Raw genomic sequence first — 27,410 nt, 5'->3', positions numbered from 1 at the left:
AAATCATGCTTACAGAATTCAGTATCAATATACTACGTTAGCTAAGATAACAAAATACAATTTTAATAGTATAAAATGACAAATTAAGAAAAAATGTTTTCATGAGAAAATAAGTATTAAGCAAAAACTTCTGGCCATAAGCACTACAAATTTAGCAAATAAAATGAACTCAATCTGTAATTAGGATATATTTATAGACTATTCAGTGAAGATATTTTTTGATAGCCAAATAGACTAGTAGTTTTCAATATAAGGCTTCTCAATCTCGGAAACTTAAAAATACCTGATGGTGCTGGGAATCATCCAAGGTTTTAAAGACCATTGCTACCATCCCATGTGCTCTCAGGTGCATTCGAAAACTGGGCATGGCACATTTAGTAGCCAAGCTAATAACACTACAAGAAAATAGAGTAGGTTAGGGGGACTGGAAACAGCTAGTACATTAGTTTTTAGTTTGTGTAATACCAAAACCAGCAAATAGGAAGGGGGTAAAAGGGTCAAAGCACTGCCCATACATGATCACAATATAAAAACCATAGGCAAAACACACTATTAAAAACATACTGATGCCTAGTGCATGATTAGGTACATTGTATTTTTAAAAAATAACGTAACTGTCTTTAGTGCATTCCTTACATTACTACTACCATTACAAGCTTAAAATCTGAACTGCCTTTCATAATACTTCTGATAAAAATTATAATTATATTTGATTGGATATACTACAAATGACTGAAAAATTCAATCAAAATTATAGTATTCAATCAATCCATTAGGAAATACAAAAGATCATCTTTTTATTTTGAGCATTTGGGTGCAAATGTAAGCACTCAGATCACAATATGCTTAAATAAATCTAATTTATTACTTAAACATCAGAGGTAAAAAGAACTTAAAATATCTTTTTAAAAAGTTATTTACTTTATTTCTTTCTGCTATTTTTTTCTTTCTTTTTTTGGAGACAGGGCCTCACCTCACTCTATCACCCAGGCTGGAGTGCAATGGCATGATCACAGGCTCAAGCCACCCTGTCACCTCAGCCTCCCAAATAGCTAGAACTACAGGCATATGCCACCATGACTCGTTAATTTTTTATTTTTTGTAGACATGGGGTCTCACTATGTTGCCCAAGGTGGTCTCGAACTCTCGGACACACATGATCCTCCCAACTTGGCTTCCCAAAATGCTGGGATTATAGGTATGAGCCACCATACAGGACAAAAAGATGCTTTAGCATAATGCTTTTTTTTTTTTTTAAGCACTTGAAAACTGAAGCCTATGCTATGCTAAAAAAAGGCTCTCACCATCCAGCTTTCCCTCTATCATGTAGAATCAAATTATTTCTAAAGAAATGGATAGCATTTTAACATATCACTGGCTATATATACTCCCCATCATAACAAAATAAAAAATGTTTGGCTTTTTGGACAACATCTAGTTGAAAAAATTTAATACAACATGCACATAATTATAAAATATAAAAATAAGATCTTACCTAAGGCAACGTGTGTTTAGAGGCTGAGTGCTCTTTAAGCCACTTAACAAGTACTCAATGTCATCAGTGAACTCTTGATTTTCACCAAATTCTACGACATCATTGAAGTGCTTCACGTGCTGAACAACAGTATATAACTGCCAAGAAAAAAAAAGTTCACCCCTTTTTAACTAGGAACTAGCATATTTAAAACAATGGGCTCACTGTACTTTTACATAAGTGCATAAAATAGTTCCTTAGATGGCAACAAAAATATTTTTAGAACAATGATGATGGTAGGACAAAGGAAGTTTGTGGTTCAAAACTGAGTATCAGTATACTGATACTTGTTGAAGATATTAAAAGGCTAAACGTTACATACAAAAATCTATCAACATGCAGTAAACACTGTATATGGCTGCTTACTTCTTTGTCTTCTCGTCTGCATTTCAGTGCAGTAACTATATCTTGGTAGGGCTGAGTAGGTATTGTCACAGTTTTTATCACTTTGGATGGTGGCGCAGGAGCCTTAAAAACTCCATCATCTTTTTGATTTGGTTCCTTTGAAGACAGCCTCACCTATTAATAAAGGTATTAAATTAGTTGTTCTAAATAAATATATAAAAATAGGAACATCTCATCTATCTGGCAAATTCAGCTTCCAAAAAAAGTAAATAAAGCTTTTCAAAAAGCGGGGAGCAGGGAGGCCTCTCAAAGGTCTTTAGAAATACTTTGAATTCCATGCACTAACAGGTAAGACATATGTCTGTCTGCACACAGAAGAACCACTCAAGGATTCCTTTTGGTCTTTTTTAAACTTTTTATTTCACAATTTGTCGTTTGTCTCTAGTACCATTAGAAAGACTAAAGAACCACAATTGCATGCAAAAATAGCTTTTATAAGCAGAAAGGGACAGGACAGAAAAACTAGACAGAGTCAAAAGAATTTTAATAGCACAAGAGTGTGAAGTAGTTTAGGGTAGAAACAAATAGCTATAACAGAAGCATGCTATATTACTACTAATATGCAAAATGATTTCTTTATACTATCGAAAGGAGTCTAATCAGTTTAAGAAAACAGGGAACTGTACATTATACTTTAGAAAGACTTTATCCCCAAATTTCTTGTTGTTATAAAGAACTAATTTACTTGATAACTCCAGATGAGTGAAGCTTTACTGTTAACCTAGAAATCATGTATGATATTACCAGTCATTCTGGAGAAAGTAAGTTGCTAAGAATCTTTTTCCTAATGTTTTGGATTGAAAAGTATTACTGGAATACAGGAAGAGATTTGCCTCTGAAAAGCAAATTAAGCACTGAAAGCCACTTAGAAATATATACAGGATATAATATACAATATAGCTCTTATACAAACATCAAATATGGACAATCTTGCTCTTAAACACTAAATACTATAAATTCCATGAAATGTGGATCATGAGTAACAAGAGCCTTATTTTTTATGGCTTTCATTGTTTAACCTAGCACTAGAATTTCTGCTATCTTATTGACAATCCTCGGTTTTCCAATGAATTAAACTGAAACTACTAAGTTTCAGTAAAGAAAGCCAAAATAAACCATTAAATAGAAAAGTCAAAGATTTACAAATTATAAAATTACATCTTATTAAAAAACACAAAATAGGCCGGGTGCGGTGGCTCAAGCCTGTAATCCCAGCACTTTGGGAGGCTGAGGCGGGTGGATCACGAGGTCAGGAGATCGAGACTATCCTGGCTAACATGGTGAAACCCCGTCTCTACTAAAAATACAAAAAACTAGCCGGGCGTGGTGGCGGGCGCCTGTAGTCTCAGCTACTTGGGAGGCTGAGGCGGGAGAATGGCGTGAACCCGGGAGGCGGAGCTTGCAGTGAGCCGAGATCACGCCACTGCACTCCAGCCTGGGAGCACAGCGAGACTCCGTCTCAAAAAAAAACAAAAACAAACAAAAAAAAACCACAAAATAAATAAGTACAGTTCACTTACTGTGACACTCTGAGGTTTTACTACTGGTGGCCCAGGCAGTTCTTCTGAATCTGGATGATTCCAATGTCTGGCATTATATACAGCTTTTGTGGGTGACTAGAGAAATGAGAGAAAGATCAACTGCTTCCATCCTTATAAAAGACTCTCAATAAACTAAAAATCATAAAGAATAATTTATATGCATAAACATGTCCTAGAAACAGCAGGATGGATACTGGGAAGAGTCCCACCATAGTTCCTATTCTCATGTCTATGGCAAATATAATCCCTGTAGTACTAGGTCACAAAATCAGTAACTACGCTCTGTGCAACTATGACTAACCAAGAAAAGATGGCACTTGAAAGTAAACCTAGGCCAGACACGGTGGCTCATGCCTGTAATCCTAGCACTTTGGGAGGCCAAGGCGGGTCACTTGAGGTCAGGAGTTTGAGACGAGCCTGGCCAACATAGTGAAACCCCGTCTCTACTAAAAATTTAAAAAATTAGCTGGGCATGGTGGCAGGCATCTGTAATCCCAGCTACTTGGGAGGCTGAGGCAGGAGAATCACCTGAACCTGGAGGCAGAGGTTGCAGTGAGCTGAGACTGAGTCACTGCACTCCAGCCTGGGTGACAGAGTGAGATTCCGTCTCAAAAAAAAAAAATAGTAAACCTCTTTCTAGGCTTACTGACTAAGTAATCAACACATTTAACTCAACATGGGCTGGGCATGCTGGCTCATGCCTGTAATTCCAACACTTTGGGAGAGTGAGGCAGGAGGATCACTTGAGACCAGGAGTTCAAGACCAACCTGGGTGACAAAGCAAGACCCCATCTCAAAAAAATTTAAAAAATAGTAATGATGATAATAATAATAGTTCAACGTGTTCTGTAGTAAAACGTTATTCTTCCTACTACCAATTCATGCCTCACAACATTCCAACAATGGGAATCCAGCAGTTTATGACAGATAATGCACTCATTTAAAGCAAACCACTGCAGTCAGATGTGTGCCACCACTCAAGAGTTCTCAAATTTTATCAAGGTAAATACAATACATATACCATATATTCCAAGATACAGTGGGATCCAAGAAAGTACCATGTAAAAACATACATGATTTCTGCAGCAAAATGTCACACTAAGCAGGACAAGGATGTAAAGTCCCTCACATCAATTCAGGTTATTGTGCTGCCCCATCAATTTACTTAAACTTATAGAGGGGGATTTTCAGTTTTAACACAGAATTTCAGAACTGAGAATAAATGACAGTAAACCTACAAAATCAAATCAAGTAAAAGAACAAAACCCTCACTTTCAAGAGAAAACTGCATAATTACAACGACTGACAAGATAGAAAGGTCACACCTCATTCTATCCTCTACAAATGTGATGTTAAATTATGTTTTGAACTTCAAAGAAATGGTTTGGTCAAATTAGAGATTTTCTCTTATGAAACTAATCTTATTTTCAGTACAACACAAAAATAAGAAGACAAGTGGAAAACCGTACTTCAAGACCGTCAAAAAATCTACATTAAAAAACTTATCTCCCCTTCCTAGCTGCAATGAAGCAACATAATTAGCATTAAGCATTAGTGTGAACTAATGGTTAGCTTTTTTTTTTTTTTTTTTGAGACGGAGTCTTGCTCTGTCACCCAGGCTGGAGTGCAGTGGCCGGATCTCGGCTCACTGCAAGCTCCGCCTCCCGGGTTCATGCCATTCTCCTGCCTCAGCCTCCCGAGTAGCTGAGACTACAGGCACCCGCCACCTCGCCCGGCTAGTTTTTTGTAATTTTTAGTAGAGATGGGGTTTCACCGTGTTAGCCAGGATGGTCTCGATCTCCTGACCTCGTGATCCGCCCGTCTCGGCCTCCCAAAGTGCTGGGATTACAGGCTTGAGCCACCGCGCCCGGCCATGGTTAGCTTTTTATATATTATCTTTAATAAAGTAGAAAAACTCTTATTTGTATTGTGTATACAAACCCATCATTCTTATATGCCAGGTTTGCATAACATGATGCAGCATTAGCAATCTGAAACAATTTATGCACTCATGCAATGACTTGATCTGGCTTCCTGAGACACAACACATAAAGTGGACTGAACATAAATTTTAAAACCTACCTCTCTATTCCTTCCATTCTTTTCAAAGACCAGCTATATAACTTGTGTGCTAGTTATGGATCCCTGATTTGAACTACCTTTAGTACCTCAAGCATACTCAGAGTCCAGGCTTTGGTAACAACAGCCTTTTGGCAAGAACGAGTGCCTCAAAGCTCAAGCATTTTACTTCTTTTTAAAAAGCACTGACTGGGATAGGCAGAGTGGCTCATGCTGGTAATTGCAGCATCCCTCTAGGCTGAGGCAGGAAAATCACTTGAAGCCAGGAGTTCAAGACCAGCCTGGGCAAGAAAGCAAGACCCTGTTCTTTACAAAAAATAAAATTAAAGAAATTAAAGAAACAAAAAGAGAAATTATTTTTTAAAAAGCATTGACTACAGGTAATAATCTAGTTACCTAGTTCCACAGCCAACAAAATACTAGGGCGGCTCAAAGTTCTAAATTAAAACACTCTAAGAGTCCCTGAAAGAATATGTGCTGCTGGCTGTGGTGGCTCACACCTATAATCCCAGCACTCTGGGAGGCCGAGGTGGGTGGATCACCTGAGGTCAGGAGTTTGAGACCAGTCTGGCCAACAGGATGAAACCCTGTCTCTACTAAAAATACAAAAAAGAGCCGGGCATGGTGGTGAGCACCTGTAGTCCCAGCTACTCAGGAGGCTGAGGTGGGAAAATCGGTTGACCCCGGAAGGCAGAGGTTGCAGTGAGCCAAGATTGCGCCACTGCACTCCAGCCTAGGCGACAAAGTGAGACTCTTTTAAAAAAAAAAAAAAAAAAAAAAAAGTGCTTTGTAAGTATTAAATATTATTAATAATTGTTATGTGATGATGTGCTGCTCAGTTTAAGTCTAACACATTCATAAGAAAATAGAAATATATAGCCTAACTACCTAATAAAGAATATGATAAACAAATGGAATAACTGATGTGTCCATTCATCTCAAAAGTCCTTGAAGCATGACAGCATAGAGAATAACTGAATATTTATATTAAAAGGTCATATTAAAGGAACTATTGGTTATGCTGCTGAACAAGGCAATTCAGTAACACTATTAGTTTTAAAGCTTTTGATGTTTTACCATTTTAATACTAATAAGCAATCTAAAGGAAGTAGTCCCATCAGAACTTTTTCTTGACTTTTATTTCAAAGTCTTACAAGATTAATATAGGGTTTATTACGGGAGGAGGGATATTGAAGACACATCTTACTAACTAAAAATTAAAATAAGTAATATCTGTGTATGGCTAACATACACGCACAGCAGAGAGGGGAAGAAACAGGGAAAGACAGAAAAGGAACACTGAGCTCTTTACATCATTCCAAAACAGTATAATAATTCCACATGCTCCCAAGTGAATCGTGTATGTAAAGCACACAACAGTGGTATGTCACATGCTAATTTCACTTAATGAAAGTGATTGTGTGTGTACAAAATATGTAAAAATATCATATAGCAATAAACTTTCCATGGAAAATCAAAAGTCACCCTTACCATTTAGCAACCTAGCTAAATGTTAACAGAGTCATTCTGATTGCACCACCAGGATTGTCTTTAATCTTCTTAATTTTATTCTTGTTTGAAAAGCAGATAAAGGGCCAGGCGCAGTGGCTCATGTCTGTAATCTCAGCATTTTGGGAGGCCAAGGCAGGTGGATCACCTGAGGTCAGTAGTTCGAGACCAGCCTGACCAACGTGGTGAAGCCCCATCTCTACTAAATACAAAAAATTAGCCGGGTGTGGTGGCAGGCACTGTAGTCCCAGCTACTTGGGAGGCTGAGGCAGGAGAATCACTTGAACCCAGAAGGTGGAGGCTGCAGTGAGTCAGGATCGCTCCATTGCACTCCAGCCTGGGCAACAAAAAAGCAGATACAGGCCGGGCATAGTGCCTCACGCCTGTAATCCTAGCACTTTGGGAGGCCGAGGCAGACAGATCAGGAGTTTGAGGTCAGGAGTTTGAAACCAGCCAGGCCAACATGGTAAAACCCCCTCTCTACTAAAAATATTTTTTAAATTAGCCAGGTGTGGTGGTAGGTGCCTGTAATCCCCACTACTCAGGAGGCTAAGGAAGTAGAATTGCTTGAACCTGGGAGACAGAGGTTGCTGTGAACTGAGATTGTGCCATTGAACTCCACGCTGAGCAATGAATGAAACTCTGTCTCAAAAAAAAGAAAAGAAAAGAAAGGAAAGCAAAGTAGATACAGCATATAAACCCAATTCCTAAACTTTTTTCTGTGTTAAAAAATATACATATTGTGGCTAGGCATGGTGGCTCTCGCCTATAATCCCAGCAAGTTGGGAGGCCAAGGGAGACAGATGTCTTAAGCCCAGGAGTTTGAGACAGCCTGTGCAACACGATGAAACTCGGTCTCTACAAAAAAATACAAAAATTAGCTGGGCATGATGGCATGTGCCTGTGGTCCCAGCTACTCAAGAGGTTGAGGTGGGAGGATCACCTCCTGAGTCCAGGAAGTGGAGGCTGCAGTGAGCCAAGATCACACTACTGCACTCCAGCCTGGGTGACAGAGCGAGATCCTGTATTCAAAAAAAAAAAAAAGGGTGGATTCTGTTTGCTAGGTAAATTAATGAGAAAAATACTTAGAACAAAATAAGCAAAAAGTTCATAATAATAATCTAACATTCTAAATATTCAGATCCATTTTAGCATATTTCAATACTAGTAGTAATCTTAAATATATTATTCTTTTATATTCAGTGCTCCAAGGGCATAAGAAAGAAAAACCTCAAATGTGGCATTCCATTAAAGCTAAGGAAAAAATATTCCAGTGACAAACTGATGGGGCATTTCTCCATGAGAGATAATATAGCTTCTATAAAAACAATGGACAAAAATGGGTTTTTATAGTAACACCACAAAGGTTGCTGTTAACCGATTGGATTACTGAATCACAACTATAAATCAGAGGAAAAGGCCACGTATGGTGGCTCGTGTCTGTAATCCCAGCACTTTGGGAGGCTGAGGTGGGCAGATCACTTGAGGTCCGGAGACCAGCCTGCCCAACATGGTGAAACTCCATCTCTACTAAAAATACAAAAAAAGTAGCTGGGTGTGGTGGCACTCGTCTGTAATCCCAGCTACTCCAGGACGCTAAGGAAGGAGAATAACTTGAGCCTTGGGAGATGAAGGTTGCAGTGAGCCACGACTGTACCACTGCACTCCAGTCTGGATGACAGAGTTACACTCCATTTCAAAAAAAAAAAGTGACAACATTATGTTATCCCCCACTCACTGGGCTGTGTCATAAAAGGAGGAAAAAAAGGAAAAGGTTTGGTTTGGTTTGGTTTTTGAGACAAAGTTTCGCTCTTGTTGCCCAGGCTGGAGTGCAATGGTGCAACCTCGGCTCACTGTAACCTCAGCTCACTGCGACCTCCGCCTCGAGGGTTCAAGTGATTCTCCTGCCTCAGCCTCCCGAGTAGCTGGGATTACAAACGCCGACCACCACACCCGGCTAATTTTTGTATTTTTAGTAGAGACGGTGTTTTGCCATGTTGGCCAGGCTGGTCTGGAACTCCTGACCTCAGGTGATCCACCCGCCTCGGTCTCCCAAGTGCTGGGATTACTGGCATGAGCCACCACGCCTGGCCAAAAAAAGGAATGTTTTTAAGCCATAAATACTTTATAAACAACAAGAGCAAATTTATTTATATGTTTCAAAAACTATGTGCTATATGAAGACAAAAATAGTAAGCTGATCAGAGTTCACCCAGACTTACCCACCCAAGGATATCACCAGTAATTCAATCAATCAGCATGAAGTACAACTAAATGAACTCTGAAGAAGTACTGCAATGCATAACTGTGTGTGTATGTATGCACAGTACTTTACTGGCAATTCAAAAGGGGGAAGTAGAAAAAACAATTTGGATCTGGATTATCAAAAATTTCTTTAAAGGATTTGTATAAAAGACAATTGGAATCAGAAGCAGGAAGAAGAAAAGTCTTACAAAGAATCTTTCAGCTCTTTACAACTTCCTTTTAAGCATAATAATACACAAAAAACATAACACATGTTAAATATTCAGAGTATTGAATTATTTGAAGGAAGACTACAGAAACTCCTAAATTAAAACCAACAGTGTCTGTACTATCAAGAACTAGAAATTGTAATATTCAATATGAAACACTGTGCAGAAATCTAATCCACAGCTAATAGGGAGAAATAAAACTGCAAAGTCTTTCTTCTTTGCCTGAATCAATTGCGTACTACAGGTAGTAATGACTTTTAAAAAGACAGCTGCTATTTTTATGAAGAAATTGTCAATTCCTGTCTTCATGGAGAATGATGCACACCACTACTATGAGTATAACTTCAAAGCTTAATTGGTAGCCACGGTTTTATTAAAAGTAGGTAACTGTCACTTCAGAATATCACCAGGAAATAGCATAACTTGGTTGTAAGTTCTAAAAAGTTCGTGCAAAAAAACATAAAATGCAGTAGTTGGCATTTTGTGAGAACATAACTTAGCCTATAATTCAACAATTAAAAACCAAGACACTAGTATGAGAGCCATGACCACAATCAGCTAAAGTAACAGTTCTCACAACTAAAAATACCATTAAATATTGTTGACAAGTTGTATTAGAAAGATGATTATCAAATTTAGAAATAAAAAAACAGAAGCTGTAAATATCTTGAGACAACACCACCTGTGATTCAAGACTATCCATTCTCCCCTTCATTTTCCTTTAAGAACATTTAGCTGGACACATGCTCACACAGATTTCTCAATATCTTGATGCTTGCATGGGCATGTGACTAAGCTCATGTCAATGAAGTGTGAAGAGAAGTGAGGTACACCTTCTGGGGTCCTGGCTTCTAGGGATGGTTCACTGCCCTCCCTTCTAGCTCCTTTATCTTAATCAACAGTCTAGAAAAGGTAGAACACCACCACACAAGGGAAACCTGAGTCCCCTACACTGCAGCAATTTGAAAATTGTCCAGAGATAAACAACCAGAGACTGGTAAGCCAGAGAAAAATAAGCTATCTATTAAAAACTAATTTGTGATTTCTTTTACAACATCTGAACCAAATCCTAAGCGCCACCTTTGAACAACAGTAAATTGAGATTAGAAACAAATAATAACAGGACATGCTGAAAATATAAAATTTTGCCAATACTGGATGTGGGTAAACTATGCACATACAACATTAAAAAGAAACAATGTAAAAGATATAAACAGTCAACATGTAAGGAGGAAGACAGAAACTAAAGAAAAAAATAAAATCTAAAACCAACTTTTTAGAATTATAAAAATATATAGAGGAAGATCTATATGAACTGATACAGAGTGATTTCCAAGAAATATTACTAACTTTTAAAGGAGAGACAGTGCAAAACAGAACATATAGATGCTACTTTTTATGTAAGAAAAAAAAAATTTTTTTTTTTGAGATGAAGTTTTGCTCTTGTTGCCCAGGCTGGAGTACAAAGGCGCGATCTTGGCTCGCTGCAAACTCCACCTCCCAGATTCATGCGATTCTCCTGCCTCAGCCTCCCGAGTAGCTGGGATTACAGGCAAGTACTACCACGCCCAGCTAATTTTGTATTTTTAGTAGAGACGGGGTTTCTCCATGTTGGTCAGGCTGGTCTCGAACTCCTGACCTCAGGTATCTGCCCGATTCAGCCTCCCAAAGTGCTGGGATTACAGACATGAGGCACTGTGCCCGGCTGAAAAATTTTAGTCTGTTTATTTTTATATAAAAAAGAAACACAGAAAAAAAAAAGCAGAAAACAATAAAATTGGTTCCCTACAAGGGTGGGTGACAGACTGGAACAGATCTCAGACGAAGTGACCTCATTAAACTTACCTTTTTATATAGTTTTGACTTTTATAATGCTGCACATATTTAAAAAAAAAAAAAAGGTAAGAATGGAAACACAAAACCCCAACACTTAAAGCAAACCAGAACAAAGAAACCTACTCATATTTCACATGGACAGCAAATACTGTGAAGAGAAGCCAGACAAACAACCCAAAGCACTGACCAATCAAAGAGGCAGGCAGGCAGAAATAATCCCAAGTAATTTGTGAACACATTATTTGACTTTATACCCTCAATCTTTGGCAGGATGGAGGAGGGTAAGTACAGAATTGCCAAACAATTCCTGAAAATTTTTGTAAATTTACTTATTGTAGTGTAATGGGCAAAGCAATTCCGTACCTATTTAGATATATTACAGGTTGAGTAAAGGTGTTGCTGTTGTTCACTGTGAAAAAGACATAAGGCCAGAAAGAACCCTGGGCTCTCACTGTGAAAAAGACAGAAGACAAGAAATAATCCTGTGAGGATGCGCTGATACTGAAGGTATCAGTGTGGATTCATAATTTCTAGATAACTTATGTGCATAGGCATGAATCCACATATACATGTGAAGGTATATTTGTATGTGAATGTATGTGAATATATATGTATGTATGTAATATATGTATATGTGCATGTTTCCTATGCCTGTTTGCTAAAAGGGCCAAGTAGCAAAGGACACACCTAGGGCCCATTATCATAATCTCTAATACCATTCTCCACTAAAGAGAATCATTACTCCTCAGAGAATGGACTTGATCCCAAGGCTACAGCTGACCAGGTGTAAGATGAACCTGGAACACTGTATTACACCAGGAAGAAAGAAGTTTTCATAGAATGATGGGGACATGGCAGACGAACCAAACAGCCAGCTTGATGAGGCTCTACTAGCCAAATTCGGACAAATTTAGGCCCCGAATAATTAAGTACAGTAACAGATTATAAACCATTGGGGAAAAAGTAGGGATTCACTAAAGTCAAATTCATAGGAATGAAGAGTAGAAAGGTGGCTGCCAGGGGCTGGCAGGTAGGGGAAATGGGATTTTGGTCAAAGGGTAGAAACTTCCCATTATAAAATGATTAGGTTCTGGAGATCTGACTTATAGCATGGTAACTACAGTTAATAATAATGTACTTTATAGAGTCGTGTACCACATAACAAGGTTTCGGTCAATTACAAACTGCATATATAACGGTCCCATAAGATTTTAACGGAGCTGAAAAATTCCTAATGCTTAGTGACATCTTAGCACAAAGCATTAGGTGAGTATTTGTGGTGATGCTTTCATCAACAAACCTACTGCACTGCCAGTCCTATAAGAGTATGGCACATACAGGCCAGGTGTGGTGGCTCACACCTGTAATCCTAGCACTTTGGGAGGCCAAGGTGGGTGGATCACCTGAGGTTGGGAGTTCGAGACCAGCCTGACCAACATGGAAAAACCCTGCCTCTACTAAAAATACAAAATTGGCCAGGCGTGGAGGTGCATGCCTGTAATCCCAGCTACTCAGGAGGCTGAGGCAGGAGAATCGCTTGAACCTGGGAGGCAAAGGTTGTGGTGAGCCAAGATCACACCATTGCACTCCAGCCCGGGCAACAAGAGCAAAAACTCCCATCTCATTTAAAAAAAAAAAAAAAAAAAAAAAGTATAGCACATACAATTAGATACAGTAACACCTGACAATGAATGACTATCAACAATAACATAGGTACTGGTTTATGTATTTACTATACTTTTAACCATTTTAGAGTATTATCCATCTACTTGTAAAACAAAAAAAAGTTCACAGTAAAACCGCTTCAGACAGCTCCTTCAAGAGTTATTCCAGAAGGCTGGCATCATAGGAGATGACAGCTCCACGTATGTTAGTGCCCCTTGAAGAACTTCCAGTGGGACAAGATGTGGAGGTGGAAGACTGTTAGAATGATGACTTTCACTCTGGATAGGCCTAGGCTAGTGTATCTTAGTTTTAAACAAAAAATGTTTTTTTTAGTGGGGTGTTTTTTTGTTTTTTGTTTTTTGAGGCAGTCTCGCTCTATTGTCCAGGCTGGAGTACAATGGCGTGATCCTGGCTCCCGCCACCATGCTTGGCTAATTGTATTTTTAGTAGAGATGGGGATTCACCATGTTGGCCAGACTGGCCTCAAACTCCTGACCTTAGGTGACCCATCTGCCTCAACCTCCCCCAAGTGCTGGGATTAGAGGCGTGAGCCACCGCACCCAGGCAACAAAAAAACTTTTACAGCAAAATTAAAAATAATTTTAAAAATAGAAAAAAGTTTACGGAATAAAGATATAAAGAATGAAAATATTTTTGTACAGTAGTACAGTGTATTTGTTTTAAGCTAAGTGTTACTAACAATAGCCAGAAAGTTTTAAACAAATTAAAACGTTTATAATGTTAAAAAGTTACAGTAAGCTGGCTGGCCACAGTGGCTCACATCTGTAATCCCAGCACTTTGGAAGGCCAAGTGGGTAGGATCGCTTGAGCCCAGGAGTTCAAGACCAGCCTGGACAACATGACGAAACCCCACCTCTACAAAAAATACAAAATCAGCAGGGTGTGGTGGTGTCCACCTGTAGTCCCAGCTACTAGGGAGGCTGAGGTGGGAGGGTCAATTGAGCCCAGTAGGTCAAGGCTGCAATGAACAGCATTCACACCACTGCACTCCAACCTAGGTGATAGGTGACATGTACAGTGTTTAAAAGGCTACAGTAGTGTCCTAAGCTTTCACATTTACTCACTGACTCCCCAAAGAAACTTGCAATCCTGCAAGCTCCATTCATGGTTAAGTGTCCTATATAGGTGTGCCATTTTTATATGTATTTTCACTATACATTTTCTATGTTTAGATATACAAATACTTACCACTGTATTACAATTGCCCACAATAGTCAGTACAGCAACATGTCAGGAGCAACAGGCTACACCATAAAGCCTAGGTGTGTGGTAAGCTCTCCCATCTAGCTTTGTCTAAGTACATTCTGTTTGCACAATGAAATCGCCTAATGATGCATTTCTCAGAACGTATCCCTGTCATTAAGTAATGCGTGACTGTAGTACAAAATGGAAAAACAAATGAAATTCCAAACTATAAACACCCTAACACACACACAGGCATACACATGCGCGCGCGCGCTCTCCCTCTCTCTCTCTCTCGCCCCCCCCCCCCTCTCCCCCCCTACCCACCCTCCTAACCCCTACCTCAATCCTTCCCATCTTTAACTATCAAATGGATGTCAGTGCTTTCCAGCTCTTGATAACCCCTGGCCACATTTTCTCATTTCAAGCCTCATTTCCTGGGAAATAATAGTAAAATACTTTGAACTTTCAAACTTTAAAGGCACCTATACTAAAGAAAATACGATTAGGCAGGGCGTGGTACCTCACATCTATAATCCCATTACTTTGGGAGGCCGAGGGAGGCAGGTCACTTGAGATCAGGAGTTCAAGACCAACACGGTAACACCCCGTCTCTACTAAAAATACAAAAATTAGCCCTAGGACGTGGTGGCATCCGCCTGTAGTCCCAGCAACTCAGGAGGCTGAGGCAGTTGCATCACCTGAACCCAAGAAGCAGTAAGCCAAGATTGCACCACTGTACTCCAGCCTAGGCAGCAGAGCAAGACTCTGCATCCAAAGAAGAAAAAAAAAAAGATTAACTGTACTTTCATTCCTTATTAAAATCCTTCCAGAATAAAGTAGTAAAGGAAAAAAAGCACAAGAATTGGATCACAGAGAGAAAATAATTTACATTTTCCTAAGCCTTTTTAACTTTTGCCTTTTTTTTTTTTTTTTTTTTTTGAGACGGAGTCTCGCTCTGCCACCCAGGCTAGAGTGCAGTGGCGCGATCTCGGCTCACTGCCAGCTCCACCTCCCGGGTTCACGCCATTCTTCTGCCTCAGCCTCCCAAGTAGCTGGGACTACAGGCGCCTGCCACCACACCCGGCTAATTTTTTGTACTTTTTTTTTTTAGTAGAGATGGAGTTTTACCATGTTAGCCAGGATGGTCTCGATCTCCTGACCTCATGATCCGCCAATCTCGGCCTCCCAAAGTGCTGGGATTAAAGGCGTGAGCCACTGCACCCAGCCTACTTACATAGATCAAAGATTTTAATTATCCGGTTTATTATTTAAGTTAAATATTACCTATATAAAAGGAAGAAATAATGCTTCTGGTTTGGAACAAACACACTAAGGAAATACTAAGACTGCTCAAAATTCCAGCAGGAAAAAACAATTCTGCCTTTTTAAGATACTCTTCTTATTCCTTTTTGTATCCCTAGCACAGTGAAAGTCATGTAGTAAACACTAAATAAAAACAATGATAAAAAAAGGCAACTAAAACCGACTCCCTCTCTTCCATACTCAGGCCCAGCCAGAACCTGCTCAGCTTCAACAACTCTTTGGATCACCCACCCCAGAGCTGTAATGAATGGCAGCTGCTATTAACTTCCACACTTTTGCCAGTTTCCCTCATCACCAATCCAATTGCTACAGTCACTCTTTTTTTCAGGCTTCATATCAATTAATACAGGTTTCTAGTACTTGAGAATATAGTGGATCTCACAATACCACATGATGACTGGATCTCAAGATGGTCAGTGAGTTCCTATACATAGAACAAAGGTAACACTGGGTGAAACTGTTCTGACAGAAAAATATGCTATTTCATGAGAGTGGGTTCTAACTGCTAAAGGAAGATACTGTGTGGAAGGAACATTTGTTCTTGGGTGAGATGTGGGAGTACTTGTCCTTTAAAGTCTCTTCAATTGTAAGATTTTGCTACTTAAGTTGAAAACCTGTATAAACTCATTTTATGAAACAAAAAATGAAGTTTATCAAAGTATACAGCTATATCCAACTTTAAAACTGCAGGTTTATGTAATTGTAACATTCTAAAACAACTAAATATGTAACCATGATTTATACTGATAAATTTTAATTGCCCAGAAGCCCACTATCCAGTGTCATATTGAAGGACAGACGGGAAGAAAAAATTAAGTCCAGAATGTTCCTTAAAGAGTTAGACAAAAGATAGTGCCAGAAGGGCCTAGCTTTAAACCACAGGGGAATGATGAAAGTAAAGGTACAGGCTGGGCATGATGGCTTATGTCTGTAATCCCAACACTTTGGGAGGCCCAGACCAGCAGATGGCTAGACTCAGAAGCCCGAGACTAGCCTGGGAAAAACGGTGAAATCCCATCTCTACAAAAAATATAAAAAAGTTAGCTGGACACAGTGGCGTGCACTTGTAGTCCCAGCTACCCAAGAGGCTGAAGCAGGAGGATCACTTGAGCCCAGGAAGTCGAGGCTACAGTGAGACATGATGACACCATTGCACTCCAGCCTGAGCAACAGGAGTGAAACCCTGTCTCAACAACAACAAAAAAGAACGTAAAGGTATTAAATATTTGAGAACTGAAACTGAGATTGACGTTATGGTTAGTTTCATCAATGACCCAGCAACAGTCTTAACTGCACAACAAGACGGCCAACATACCAAGTAAAACACAACCAACCCCACAAGCACTGAAAACCTGTATAGTCAGGCTGACTATACAGACAATGAATGCTTACAAGCAGGGATGACACGCAGCAGCTAAATGAAAAGGTAGAAATCAAACCACAAGCAGGGCAAGCAGAAGAAATAATCTAAGTATATCAGCACACATATGACAGCTACAAATAATGGCATGTAGGGAAGCTACAGCCAGAAATCAGAAACTGGATGACATTTCATGAACGAAAGCACCAAGAACTGCTCAATGATCAAAACCTTACCTAGAAACAATAGGTACTTAAATCCAGGTATGTTTCAACCCAATCTATCAAATCCTATCTTTCCTTTTCTCACCAGCAAGTGACAACTTTTCTGAATCATTGTCTCAACTATGTTTTTACTACAAGTTTTCTTCTTCACCCTCCTCATCTTCTTTCTGAGGCATGTATTCCTACAGTCAGCCCTCAATCTTGATATTAACAACTCCTCTATATTCCTGGGAGACATTAAAGAAAATTCTCACAGACAAGTATGCTTAAGAGTTAATGCTTTCTAACACAGGGTAGAGGGGTAGGTAAAGGGAAGGGGGACCTCTTGGCCAGACTATGTCAGCAGAACTAAGGTGAGGAAGATGGCCGGCATAATCAAGAAACTGGTTACATACATGAGGATTGTGAAAATAAGAACACATATGGAGGATAATGGAAACCAGATTTCTCTCGGTGAAGGGAATTAAAATATGGAAAATGAGAAGTCTAGAATAAAACATGGTATCGGAAATATTAGTATGAACTCATGGTTCTAAACATACATAGAATGACCATGAAATAGGCATGTGTCTGTATATGAAAGGGTATATGCATATTTTTACATGTTTCCTAGCTGTCTACTCAAAGAGACCCTAGCAGCAATGACACTTCAGAAGAAATAATCATACCTAGTGAACAAATATTTATTTCTAAATACCATTCTCCATGAACTGCAAACAGGAATCCTTGAAGAAATGGCTGACTCCAGGACTGGGAAAGTATAGGATGAGCCTGGAACATCTTAGAATGTCAGTAAGGTGCTTGCTTCACCAGCACATATACAAAAACTGGAACGATATCAAGAAGATTAGCAAGACCCCTGCACAAGGATGACACACAAATTCATGAAGCGTTAAAATTAAAGAAAACAGAATGTCAGTAAGGAAATGCAAAATAGTGGGACACATCAAAGTCAGCTTGAAGGAACATCCACCAACCAAATCTAAGAAGATCAAACTAATGACAGAAGTATGATTTAAATAAATACAGTAAAAAATGACTGAATAAAGTAGAAATCCATGTTCATACTGTAATAATTGAATGAATACATACAAAAATACATGCATACATTCTAACCTACATGGAGGGGAAGAAAATATCTACCTTACACTAGAAGGCCAAATACTAATAACTGTAGAACAAATACTATAATTAGGAAATCACATTTGGCAACCAATGTTGTAAAAACTGACTCAGGCAAGAATCAATGCTAAAACTAGTGGGTGAAAGTCTAATGAGGAAAGGTGCCGAACCTGATAAATACTATCTTAACCAAGTGATCAGTTAACATCAATAGTAATGGTACAAACTGACATTACATACTACCTGCTGCGATGCAGCAAGAAAATGGCATCTCCTCTGTATTGCCATCAAAACTATCTAACCTGAGTCTAATCATGAGAAGGCATCAAACACAAACTGAGGGACATTCGACAAAATAACTGGCCTTAACTCCCCCAAAGATGTAAAAACCATGAAAAGACCAGGAAACACAGATCCCATGGCCAACTGAAGGAGAGTAGAGACTTGTGACAACTACATTTAACATGTGATTCTGGATTAGATCATGGGTTCTTTGTTGAGGAGACATGGGGATGTGGTTTAGTTGTTTTGCTGTAAAGAACATTACTGGGACAATTGCTGAAATTTGAATGGGATCTGTGGATTAGACAATGGATTACATCAATGTTAACTCTGGTTTTGATGGGTATTCTGTGGCAGTATAGTAAAGTGCTTTTGTTTTTAGAAAGTACAAACTAGGTATTCAGGAGTAAGGGGCATCACATCTGAAATTACTATCAAGTCACAAACACATACATATACATCAATGGGAGGAGGATGCATTTCACTCCCCAGGAAACATCTAGCAATGTCTAAAGACATTTTGGGTTGTAACAACTAGGCAAGAGGGGGATGCTACTGACAACGAGTGGATAGAGGCCAGGGATGTTGCTAAATATCCTCCAATGTACAGGGCCAGCCTCCAAACCAGGAATTATTCAGTACAAAATATCAATAGTGCTTAGGCTGAAAAAGTGTGATAGAGCAGGAGGAAAACTCTTGCCACTACAAGTCACAGACTACCTCTTTACCACCTGGAAATGGGGCCACTGGTATTCTTAAATCTAATCAGATTAGAGAGCCAGAAAATCCAGATATTCCCACTGGCCTACCAACTACACACGGGTGCTTCTATTATAACAGAGAATGGGCCAGGCACATTGGCTTATGCCTGTAATTCCAGCACTTTAGGAGGCCAAAGAGAGCGGATCACTTGAGCCCAGGAGTTCAAGACCAGCCTGGGCAACATGAGACCCCATCTGTACAAAACATACAGAAATTAGCAAATGTGGTGTCATATGCCTGTAGTCACAGCTACAGGCACTAGCTACCCTCCAAAGGCTGAGGTTGCAATGAGCCATGATCATGCCACTGCACTCCAGCCTAGGCAACAAAGCAAGACCATGTCTCAAAAAACAACAACAACAAAAAGAAAACAGAGACTGGAATGACTGCTGAGAACATTTCCTATACCCACCTATCTCGTCCTTTTTTTTCTCCCGGTACACGTGAGGTAACTTATGTAAAACTTCCCTGGAGAACTGAGCTTTCCATAAATCCTAATTTCTCATACATAAAGAAATCTGTGGCATTTACTTAAGTAAGGCTCTTCTGGGAATAAAACGTCAGGGCTACATCTAAGATCTTGCTCCTGTTAAGTCATGAAATCAACTGCAGTTGGCTCCTAAAAGCTGTGTTTCTTCTAGTTTTGTTTGTAAGTAGGTTATGTGAGTTAATTCATTTATATTTATTATGTCTTTTAAATTAGAAAATATTGTTTATGTCCTTTCAGATTTTACCTGTAGTTCATACTTCGAAATAATCACCCAGTAGTATCTTATTCTAGCACTGTCTAAATCTGAGCATCATCTGGTGGAATCTTAAACTTCAGTAGGAAACCATGAGTTAATACATTTTCCACTCAAATATTAATTTCAGAAGGAAACAAACTAATATTCTTAATAGGGCTAATTTGAATTAATTGGCCTCTATGTTTGGGGGGAAAAAAAGCTGAAACATTGCATGAAAGATGTCGTGGGATATACGTTGATCTCTTGGCCCCATTTGTTAATTGTATGACCTATTTGAACGTTGTCCTGTTCTATTGTTAGTTTTCTTCACCATTTATTGTAGTCAATTTTTAAATTTCTGTAATATGAGACCTTTCTCTATCTTTTAAATTACTGTTACCTAAAGTTAATAAATCCAGATTATATGTTCCTTACACTTGTGCAACATTAAAATGAATAAAGGCTTTGCCTTGAAAAAAAAAGGGGGGGGGCGCTACTATGTTAAGACACAGCTTGTTAAGACACAGCTTTGGTTGGGCGCGGTGGGAGGCCCACTTTGGGACTTTGGGAGGCCAAGGTGGGCCGATTGCTTGAGGTCAGCAGTTCAAGATCAGCCTGGCAAACAGGTGAAACCCCATCTCTACTAAAAAGACAAAAATTAGCCAGGCATGGTGGTGCATGTCTGTAATCCCAGCTACTTGGGAGGCAGAGGCAGGAGAATTGCTTGTACCTAGGAGGCAGAGGTTGCAGTGAGTGAGATCGTGCCACCACACTCCAGCCTGGGCGACACAGTGAGACTCCATCTCAAAAAACAAAAACAAACAAACAAAAAAACCACATACACAATTTTACTCATATTACATTTTTCAAATAAGCTCAGTCCCATAGCTCTTTTTGTTTTATAAATTAGCAATAATTTTCTTAATTTTCTGACACTATCACGTTGCATCCATTAACAGTAAATAGGTCTGCTGCTGACTCAGTTGCCATGACCTGATTTACTTTAGGCCAGATAGATTCCTTCGTAATCAGGTCAAGTACATGTACACTGCTGCCTTCTAAGCTATGTTCGTAGCAAAGAAATTACTCCAACATTAAGTTCAAAACTAAGTTAAAAAAACAGAACACAAATAGGTACAAATGACCTCAACTGAATATAGAATTAACCATAAGCAGACAATATAAAAATCATTTCAACAAATTTTAACACACTACCGTAACTGTTCATCCTAAGTAAACTATAATCTAAGGACAAAACAAATTGCAAAGAAATTAAAATTCACTCAGTATATTTATTGCTCATGTCCCTGGAATTATAATTTTTATATATATGTATGCTGTAGGATAAAGCAAATAAGTATACAATTCTGTGATGTTACATTTGAAGGCTGGGCGCAGTGGCTCACGCCTATAATCCCCAGCACTTTGGGAGGCTGAGGCGGGTGGATCACCTGAGGTCGGGAGTTCGAGACCAACCTGACCAACATGGAATAACCCCATCTCTACTAAAAATACGAATAAAATTAGCCGGGCATGGTGGTGCACGCCTGTAATCCCAGCTACTCGGGAGGCTGAGGCAGGAGAAGCACTTGAACCCGGGAGGCGGAGGTTGCAGTGAACCAAGATCATGCCACCGCACTCCAGCCTGGGTGACAGAGCAAGACTCTGTCTCACAAAAAGATAAAATAATAAATAAATTTGAAAAAAAAAAAAAACTATCAATAACATAAACTCATGGTTCATTTTTCAACGTATCTCCTAACTCTGTCCAAAGGCCCTTGATGTGATGAACACATTCAGCACTCAGATCTTGGTTTCTGAGTACTAACGTCCACAAACAGAACCAAGTTCCTAGAAAAACACGTGATTCCATGACTTAACAGGGAATCTACAAGATGAGCCTGAGCCATCTTATCGTACAGAAGGCAAGGGAAGTGCTCAAAGATGACAGGTTATTTCAAAAGGATACAAGAGACAGCTTGAAATGGTTCACATTGGCCAAATCTAAAACAACTTCAACTTAAAAAAAAAAAAAAAAAAGCAAAATCAACTATAAAACATTTAGTAAATAGTATTTATTTTTATTGCATATATTTCACACGCAAGATAATGCTTTAATATACACAGTGATTACTACAAGCATCCATCACTTTCCAGTTACCCTATGTGTGTGTTAAGAGCACCTACAATCTACTCTCTTAGCAAATATCCTATGTTATTAACTACAGGTCTGCTACTATACATCAGATAGCTACATTTATTCATCCTGTGTAACTGCAAGTATGTACTGTCTGACCAACACTGCCCTATTTCCTCCCCCTCCTCATCCCTGGTAACCACCATTCTATTCTGTTTCTACATATTCAACTATTTTTAGTTTGACACACAAGTAAAATCATGCCATTTTTAATATTCTTTGTGTCTGAGTTACTTAACTTAGCATAACGTAACTAAAAATGTTATCCAATAAGCAGAAATTACTGAATTTATAGTGATGGAGACAGTGGGAAGGAGACGGGAAGAAGGAAGAGAGATGAAGGTTCCTCTTTACAAAATTTCAGCTATTAAATGTGTAAGAAATAATGATTAGAAAATTCATCATTCTGTAACTCGAGCAATAAATGATGTAGGCAAAGCTCAACAATGGATACGAAAATGATGAGGTAAGACAACAGTGGAGAATAGGCATGCATGTGGTACCAGACTAGCATTCTGAAGTTTCCTAACTAAATTATAAAAGCAGAAATGTACTTATATTCTGGAGAGAGCTGGTGATCAAACAACGCTAAGAGTGGAGTAACCAGATGTCATGAGACTTCTGATGTAAAGCATCATACACGATGCAACCGGTGAAATAGTCTCTCCCCCCTCCCACACACACACAAAGTCTAACCTGAATTTAATCAAACTTCCAGACTTAAATTCTGGTACTGTAATGCAGTGATGTAACAAGTTAAATGACATCAGTAGGAAACAATCAGATAAATTCTGAATGTAGAACTTTCTGTAAGACAAATAGCCTAGGCTCTTAAAAAACCATCAGCGCCGGCTGAGCGCAGTGGCTCATGCCTGTAATCCCAGCACTCTGGGAGGCCGAGGCAGGCGGATCACGAGGTCAGGAGATCGAGACCATCCTGGCTAACACGGTGAAACCAGGTCTCTACTAAAAATACAAAAACGAAATTAGCCAGGCGTGGTGGCAGGCACCTGTAGTCCCAGCTACTCACAAGGCTGAGGCGGGAGAATAGCGTGAATCCAGGAGGCAGAGCTTGCAGTGAGCAGAGACGGCGCCACTGCACCCCAGCCTGGGTGACAGAGTGGGACTCCGTCTCAAAAAAAAAAAAAACAAAAAGAAAAGAAAAAACATCAGGGCCAACGGGAATTTTTTTCAAAGGAGGGTACTGTTCAAAACTAAAAGAGACATAACTAAATGATTATGGTTTGGGAAAAAAAAATATGAAAAGACATTTTGAAGATGGGGAAAACTGAATACACAGTGATTATCAGATTATATCAAAGAATTATTAGGAATTAAGTGTTATATAACCACAGGTATAAGACCTTTCTCTTAAGAAATGCAGGCAACTTACTTTCAAATAGACCTTATATATATTTAATATAATAAACTTGCAAATAAGACTATCTATATTTAATATAAGTATTATATATTATACAGTAAATACGTATTATAGAGAGCGAGAAAGGGAAGGGACCATGTACAATTATGGTTAAATGCTAATTGGAAATCAATCTAGGCAGAGGGATATGGGTATTCATCTTACTGCTCTTTCACATTTTCTGTATATTTCAAATTTTAGTTTATTTATTTAACTTATTTATTTTTAAGAGACAGGGTCTCACTCTGTTGTCCAGGCTGGAGTGAAGTGATGTGATCATAGCTCACTGCAGCCTTGAACTCCTGGGTTCAAGTGATCTTCCTGCCTCAGCCTCCCAAGTAGCTGGGACTACAACCAAGCCACTATGCCCGACTACATTTTTTCCTTTCTTTTTTTTCTTTTTTTTTTTTTTTAAAGATGGGGCCAGGTGCATTGGCTCACGCCTGTAATTGCAGCACTTTGGGAGGCCGAAGCAGGTGGATCACCTGAGGCCAGGAGTTCGAGACCAGCCTGGCCAACATGATGAGATCCCATCTCTACTAAAAATACAAAAAATTAGCCAGGCATGGTGGCACTTGCCTGTAGTCCCAGCTACTCAGGAGGCTGAGGCAGGAGAATTGCTTGTGCCTGGGAGGCAGAGGCTATAGTAACCTGAGATCGTGCCACTGCACTCCAGCCTAGGCAACAGAGCCAAGACTCCACCTCAAAAAAATTTTTATAAAGATGTTATCTGGCTTTTTTTACTGGATTGACATTTGTATGGATGGTGCAAAAGCAATGGTGGGTAAAACTGCTGGTGCCTTAGCACCAATAAAGGCAGGACTTCTGAACTGCTACATACTATGTAGCAGTCAAAAAGTAAAATGCCAGTTTCACTTAAAGCCCTTAATGAAGGAATAAAGATGGTTAATTTTATTAAATCTCTATCCCTGAATATACTAATAATCTCTGTGACAAAACAAGTATGCATAAAACACTTCTGCTGCATGTAAAGTACAGTGGTTGTATGGAGAAAAAACCACCACTGTTTAAGTTGCAAGCCAAACTAGCTACTTTTTTCTCAAACATCATTCTTTACTGGAAAGGTCGACAAACTATGCTGATTCAAACATGGGAATGTGGCAGGCATTTTCTCGAAAACAAAGAGTAAATCTGTTACCATCAGTTGTTTTCCTTTGCTTCCAACAACAACAACAACAAAAAATTGAACTTTCAAGCAAAAACAAAGTTTAGAGAACTTGTATCTACCACTGTGAACTTGACAGGTTCTCAGTACTTACAAACTTTTCTGAGTTTGACAGTGGTATTTTGATACTGTATAATGAAATGTGTCATCATTTGAAAGATTTGCATAATTCATCGTAACCAGTATTTTGCAAGTGACTAGTACATGATGTTATAAAGCATGTATGGGTAAATGCCCATTCAAAATGCAAGATAAAGCAGCAGATTTTAATGCAATGGTATGAAAGGTTACTGGCACGGTTTCAGATTCCAAATTGCAACTAATCATCAAGAGACTCCCATTTTTGAGTTTTGGGGTAGTACTGTAGAAGAATATCCAAAATTACTCAAAAAGGTTGTTAAAATACAACTACATATATCACTGTGAAGTCATACAGTTTTCTAGAAATTCAAAGTCTCACCTAAGCACCTGGGAGTGCAAAACCATAGCACAATTACATTGAAAAGATCCCCAAATGGGCTCTTTAGGTGAAATAGGAAAAATAAGGCCATAAAAATTGAACACACTCATTTATTACTTAAAAGCAATTCAATCTACAAGAATAAAAGGTACTGACAATCTCTAATTTTAACTTTAAATAACAGAATACTATTAACAAGCTATTTAAGGAATTTTTTTACAAAAAAGGTGAAATCAAATTATTCTCAATACCTATGCTGGACCATACTACATTTTGGGAGGCCAAGGTAGGCAGAGAGCCTGAGCCTAGGAGTTCAAGACCAGCATGGCAACAAAGTGAAACCACATCTCTACAAAAAATACAAAAATTAGCCAGGTATCAAAATACACGCCTGTAGTCCCAGCTATTCAGGAGTCTGAGGTGGGAGGATCACCTAAGCCCGAGGATGTCAAGGCTGCACTGAACAGTGATCACACCACTGCACTCCAGCCTGGGTAAGTGTGAGACCATCTCAAAAAAAAAAAAAAGAGGAGGAGGAATAAAATTGGCCCTAACCTTATACCATATACAAAAATTAACTTAAACAGAACAAAGATCTAAACGTAAAGACCTAAAACTATAAACTATAGGAAAAAAACATAAATGAAAAGGTACGTAACACTGGATCTGGCAACAATTTCTTGGATATGACACCAGATGCACAGACAACAAAAGGATAAATTGAACATCAAAATTAAAAACTTTTTCGCATCAAAGGACAATATCAATATGGTGAAAAACAACTAATGAAATAGAAGAAAGTATCTGTAAATCCTATTACTGATAAGGATTAACATACTACTACAACTCAATAAAAACAAAAAACTCAATTATAAAATGGGCAAGGGGCCAGGCACGGTGGCTCACGCCTGGAATCCCAGCACTCTGGGACACCGAGGCAGGTGGATCACCTCAGGTCAGGAGTTAGGGACCAGCCTGACAAACATGATGAAACCCCATTATTAAAAATACAAAATTAGCCATGCATGGTGTCACATGCCTGTAATCCCAGCTACCTGGGAGGCTGAGGCAGGAAAATCGCTTGAACCCAGGAGGCGGAGGTTGCAGTGAGCCAAGATTGTGCTATTGTACTCCAGCCTGGGCAACAAGAGCGAAACTCCATCCAAAACAAAGAAGCAAAAACTGGGCAAAGGACTTAGACATTTCTTCAAAGATACAAAAGTAGCCAGTAAGCATATAAAAAATGCTCAACATCACTAGTCATTAGTGAAGTGCAAATCAAACCACTATGAGATACCACTTCACACCCATTAGGCTATTATCAAAAAACAGAAAATAGAAGTGCTGATAAGGATATGAAGAAACTAGGGCTCTCATACACTGCTGGTAGCATACATTGCTGGTAGCAATGTAAAATGGTGCAGACATCACAGAGAACAGTTTGGCAGTTCCTCAGAAAGTTACAGGCCTACCATATTGACCCAGGAAATCCACTCCTAGGTATATATCCAAAAGTACTAAAAGCAGAAACTCAAACAAATATAGCTGTGTGCCACCCTTCACAGCAGCATTATTCACAGTAGCCAAAAGGTAAAAACAATCCAAGTGTCCATCAACAGATGAATGGATAAACAAAACGTGGAAGGTGTGGGGGTGTGGTGGTGGTATGTTTGTCTCACACACAATGGAATATTATTCTTATATATATATATACACACACATATATATCTCACATACAATGGAATTTTATTCAGCCATAAAAAGGAATGAAATTTTGACATACAGTAAAAGACAGATGTACCTTAGACAAATCAGGCTTAGTGAAATAAACCAGATTCATACAATGTTTGTCCTTTTGTATCTGGTTTATGATGAATATTGTACGATTCTATTTATATAAGATACTTAGATAAAGCACATTCCTAGAGCAGAGTGGAATACTACTGACTAGGCATGGGGTGGGGGAGGAAGTTATTGGTTAATGGGTACAGAGTTTTTGTTGGATATGATAAAAAGGTTTTGGGTATAGATAATTGTGATGGTTACATAACACCGTGAAAGTAATGCCACTGATTTATACACTTGAGAATGGTTCAAAAA

The 27,410-nt window shown here is 39.0% G+C and overlaps 1 protein-coding gene and 1 non-coding gene across 5 annotated transcripts in view; one reads left to right on the top strand and one right to left on the bottom strand.

Annotated features, from left to right (window-relative positions):
- Positions 1–27,410, bottom strand: part of WAPL (WAPL cohesin release factor) — an 87,292-nt gene that overhangs the window by 33,625 nt on the left and 26,257 nt on the right. For all 4 annotated transcript variants that reach the window (XM_025397066.1, XM_025397065.1, XM_025397064.1 and 1 more), the window contains 4 exons: positions 3,460–3,555; positions 1,901–2,053; positions 1,496–1,632; positions 284–395 (listed from right to left, as the gene is read on the bottom strand). In XM_025397066.1, coding sequence (XP_025252851.1) covers positions 284–395; positions 1,496–1,632; positions 1,901–2,053; positions 3,460–3,555 — 498 coding nt within the window. The remainder of the gene's footprint in view (positions 1–283; positions 396–1,495; positions 1,633–1,900; positions 2,054–3,459; positions 3,556–27,410) is intronic.
- Positions 17,954–18,060, top strand: LOC112632214. The gene has a single exon (XR_003121286.1). It is a non-coding gene; the product is annotated as a U6 spliceosomal RNA (small nuclear RNA).

Source organism: Theropithecus gelada, chromosome 9 (assembly GCF_003255815.1).
Source record: "Theropithecus gelada isolate Dixy chromosome 9, Tgel_1.0, whole genome shotgun sequence".
NCBI lineage: Eukaryota > Metazoa > Chordata > Mammalia > Primates > Cercopithecidae > Theropithecus > Theropithecus gelada.
This window is presented reverse-complemented; position numbering and strand designations above follow the sequence as displayed.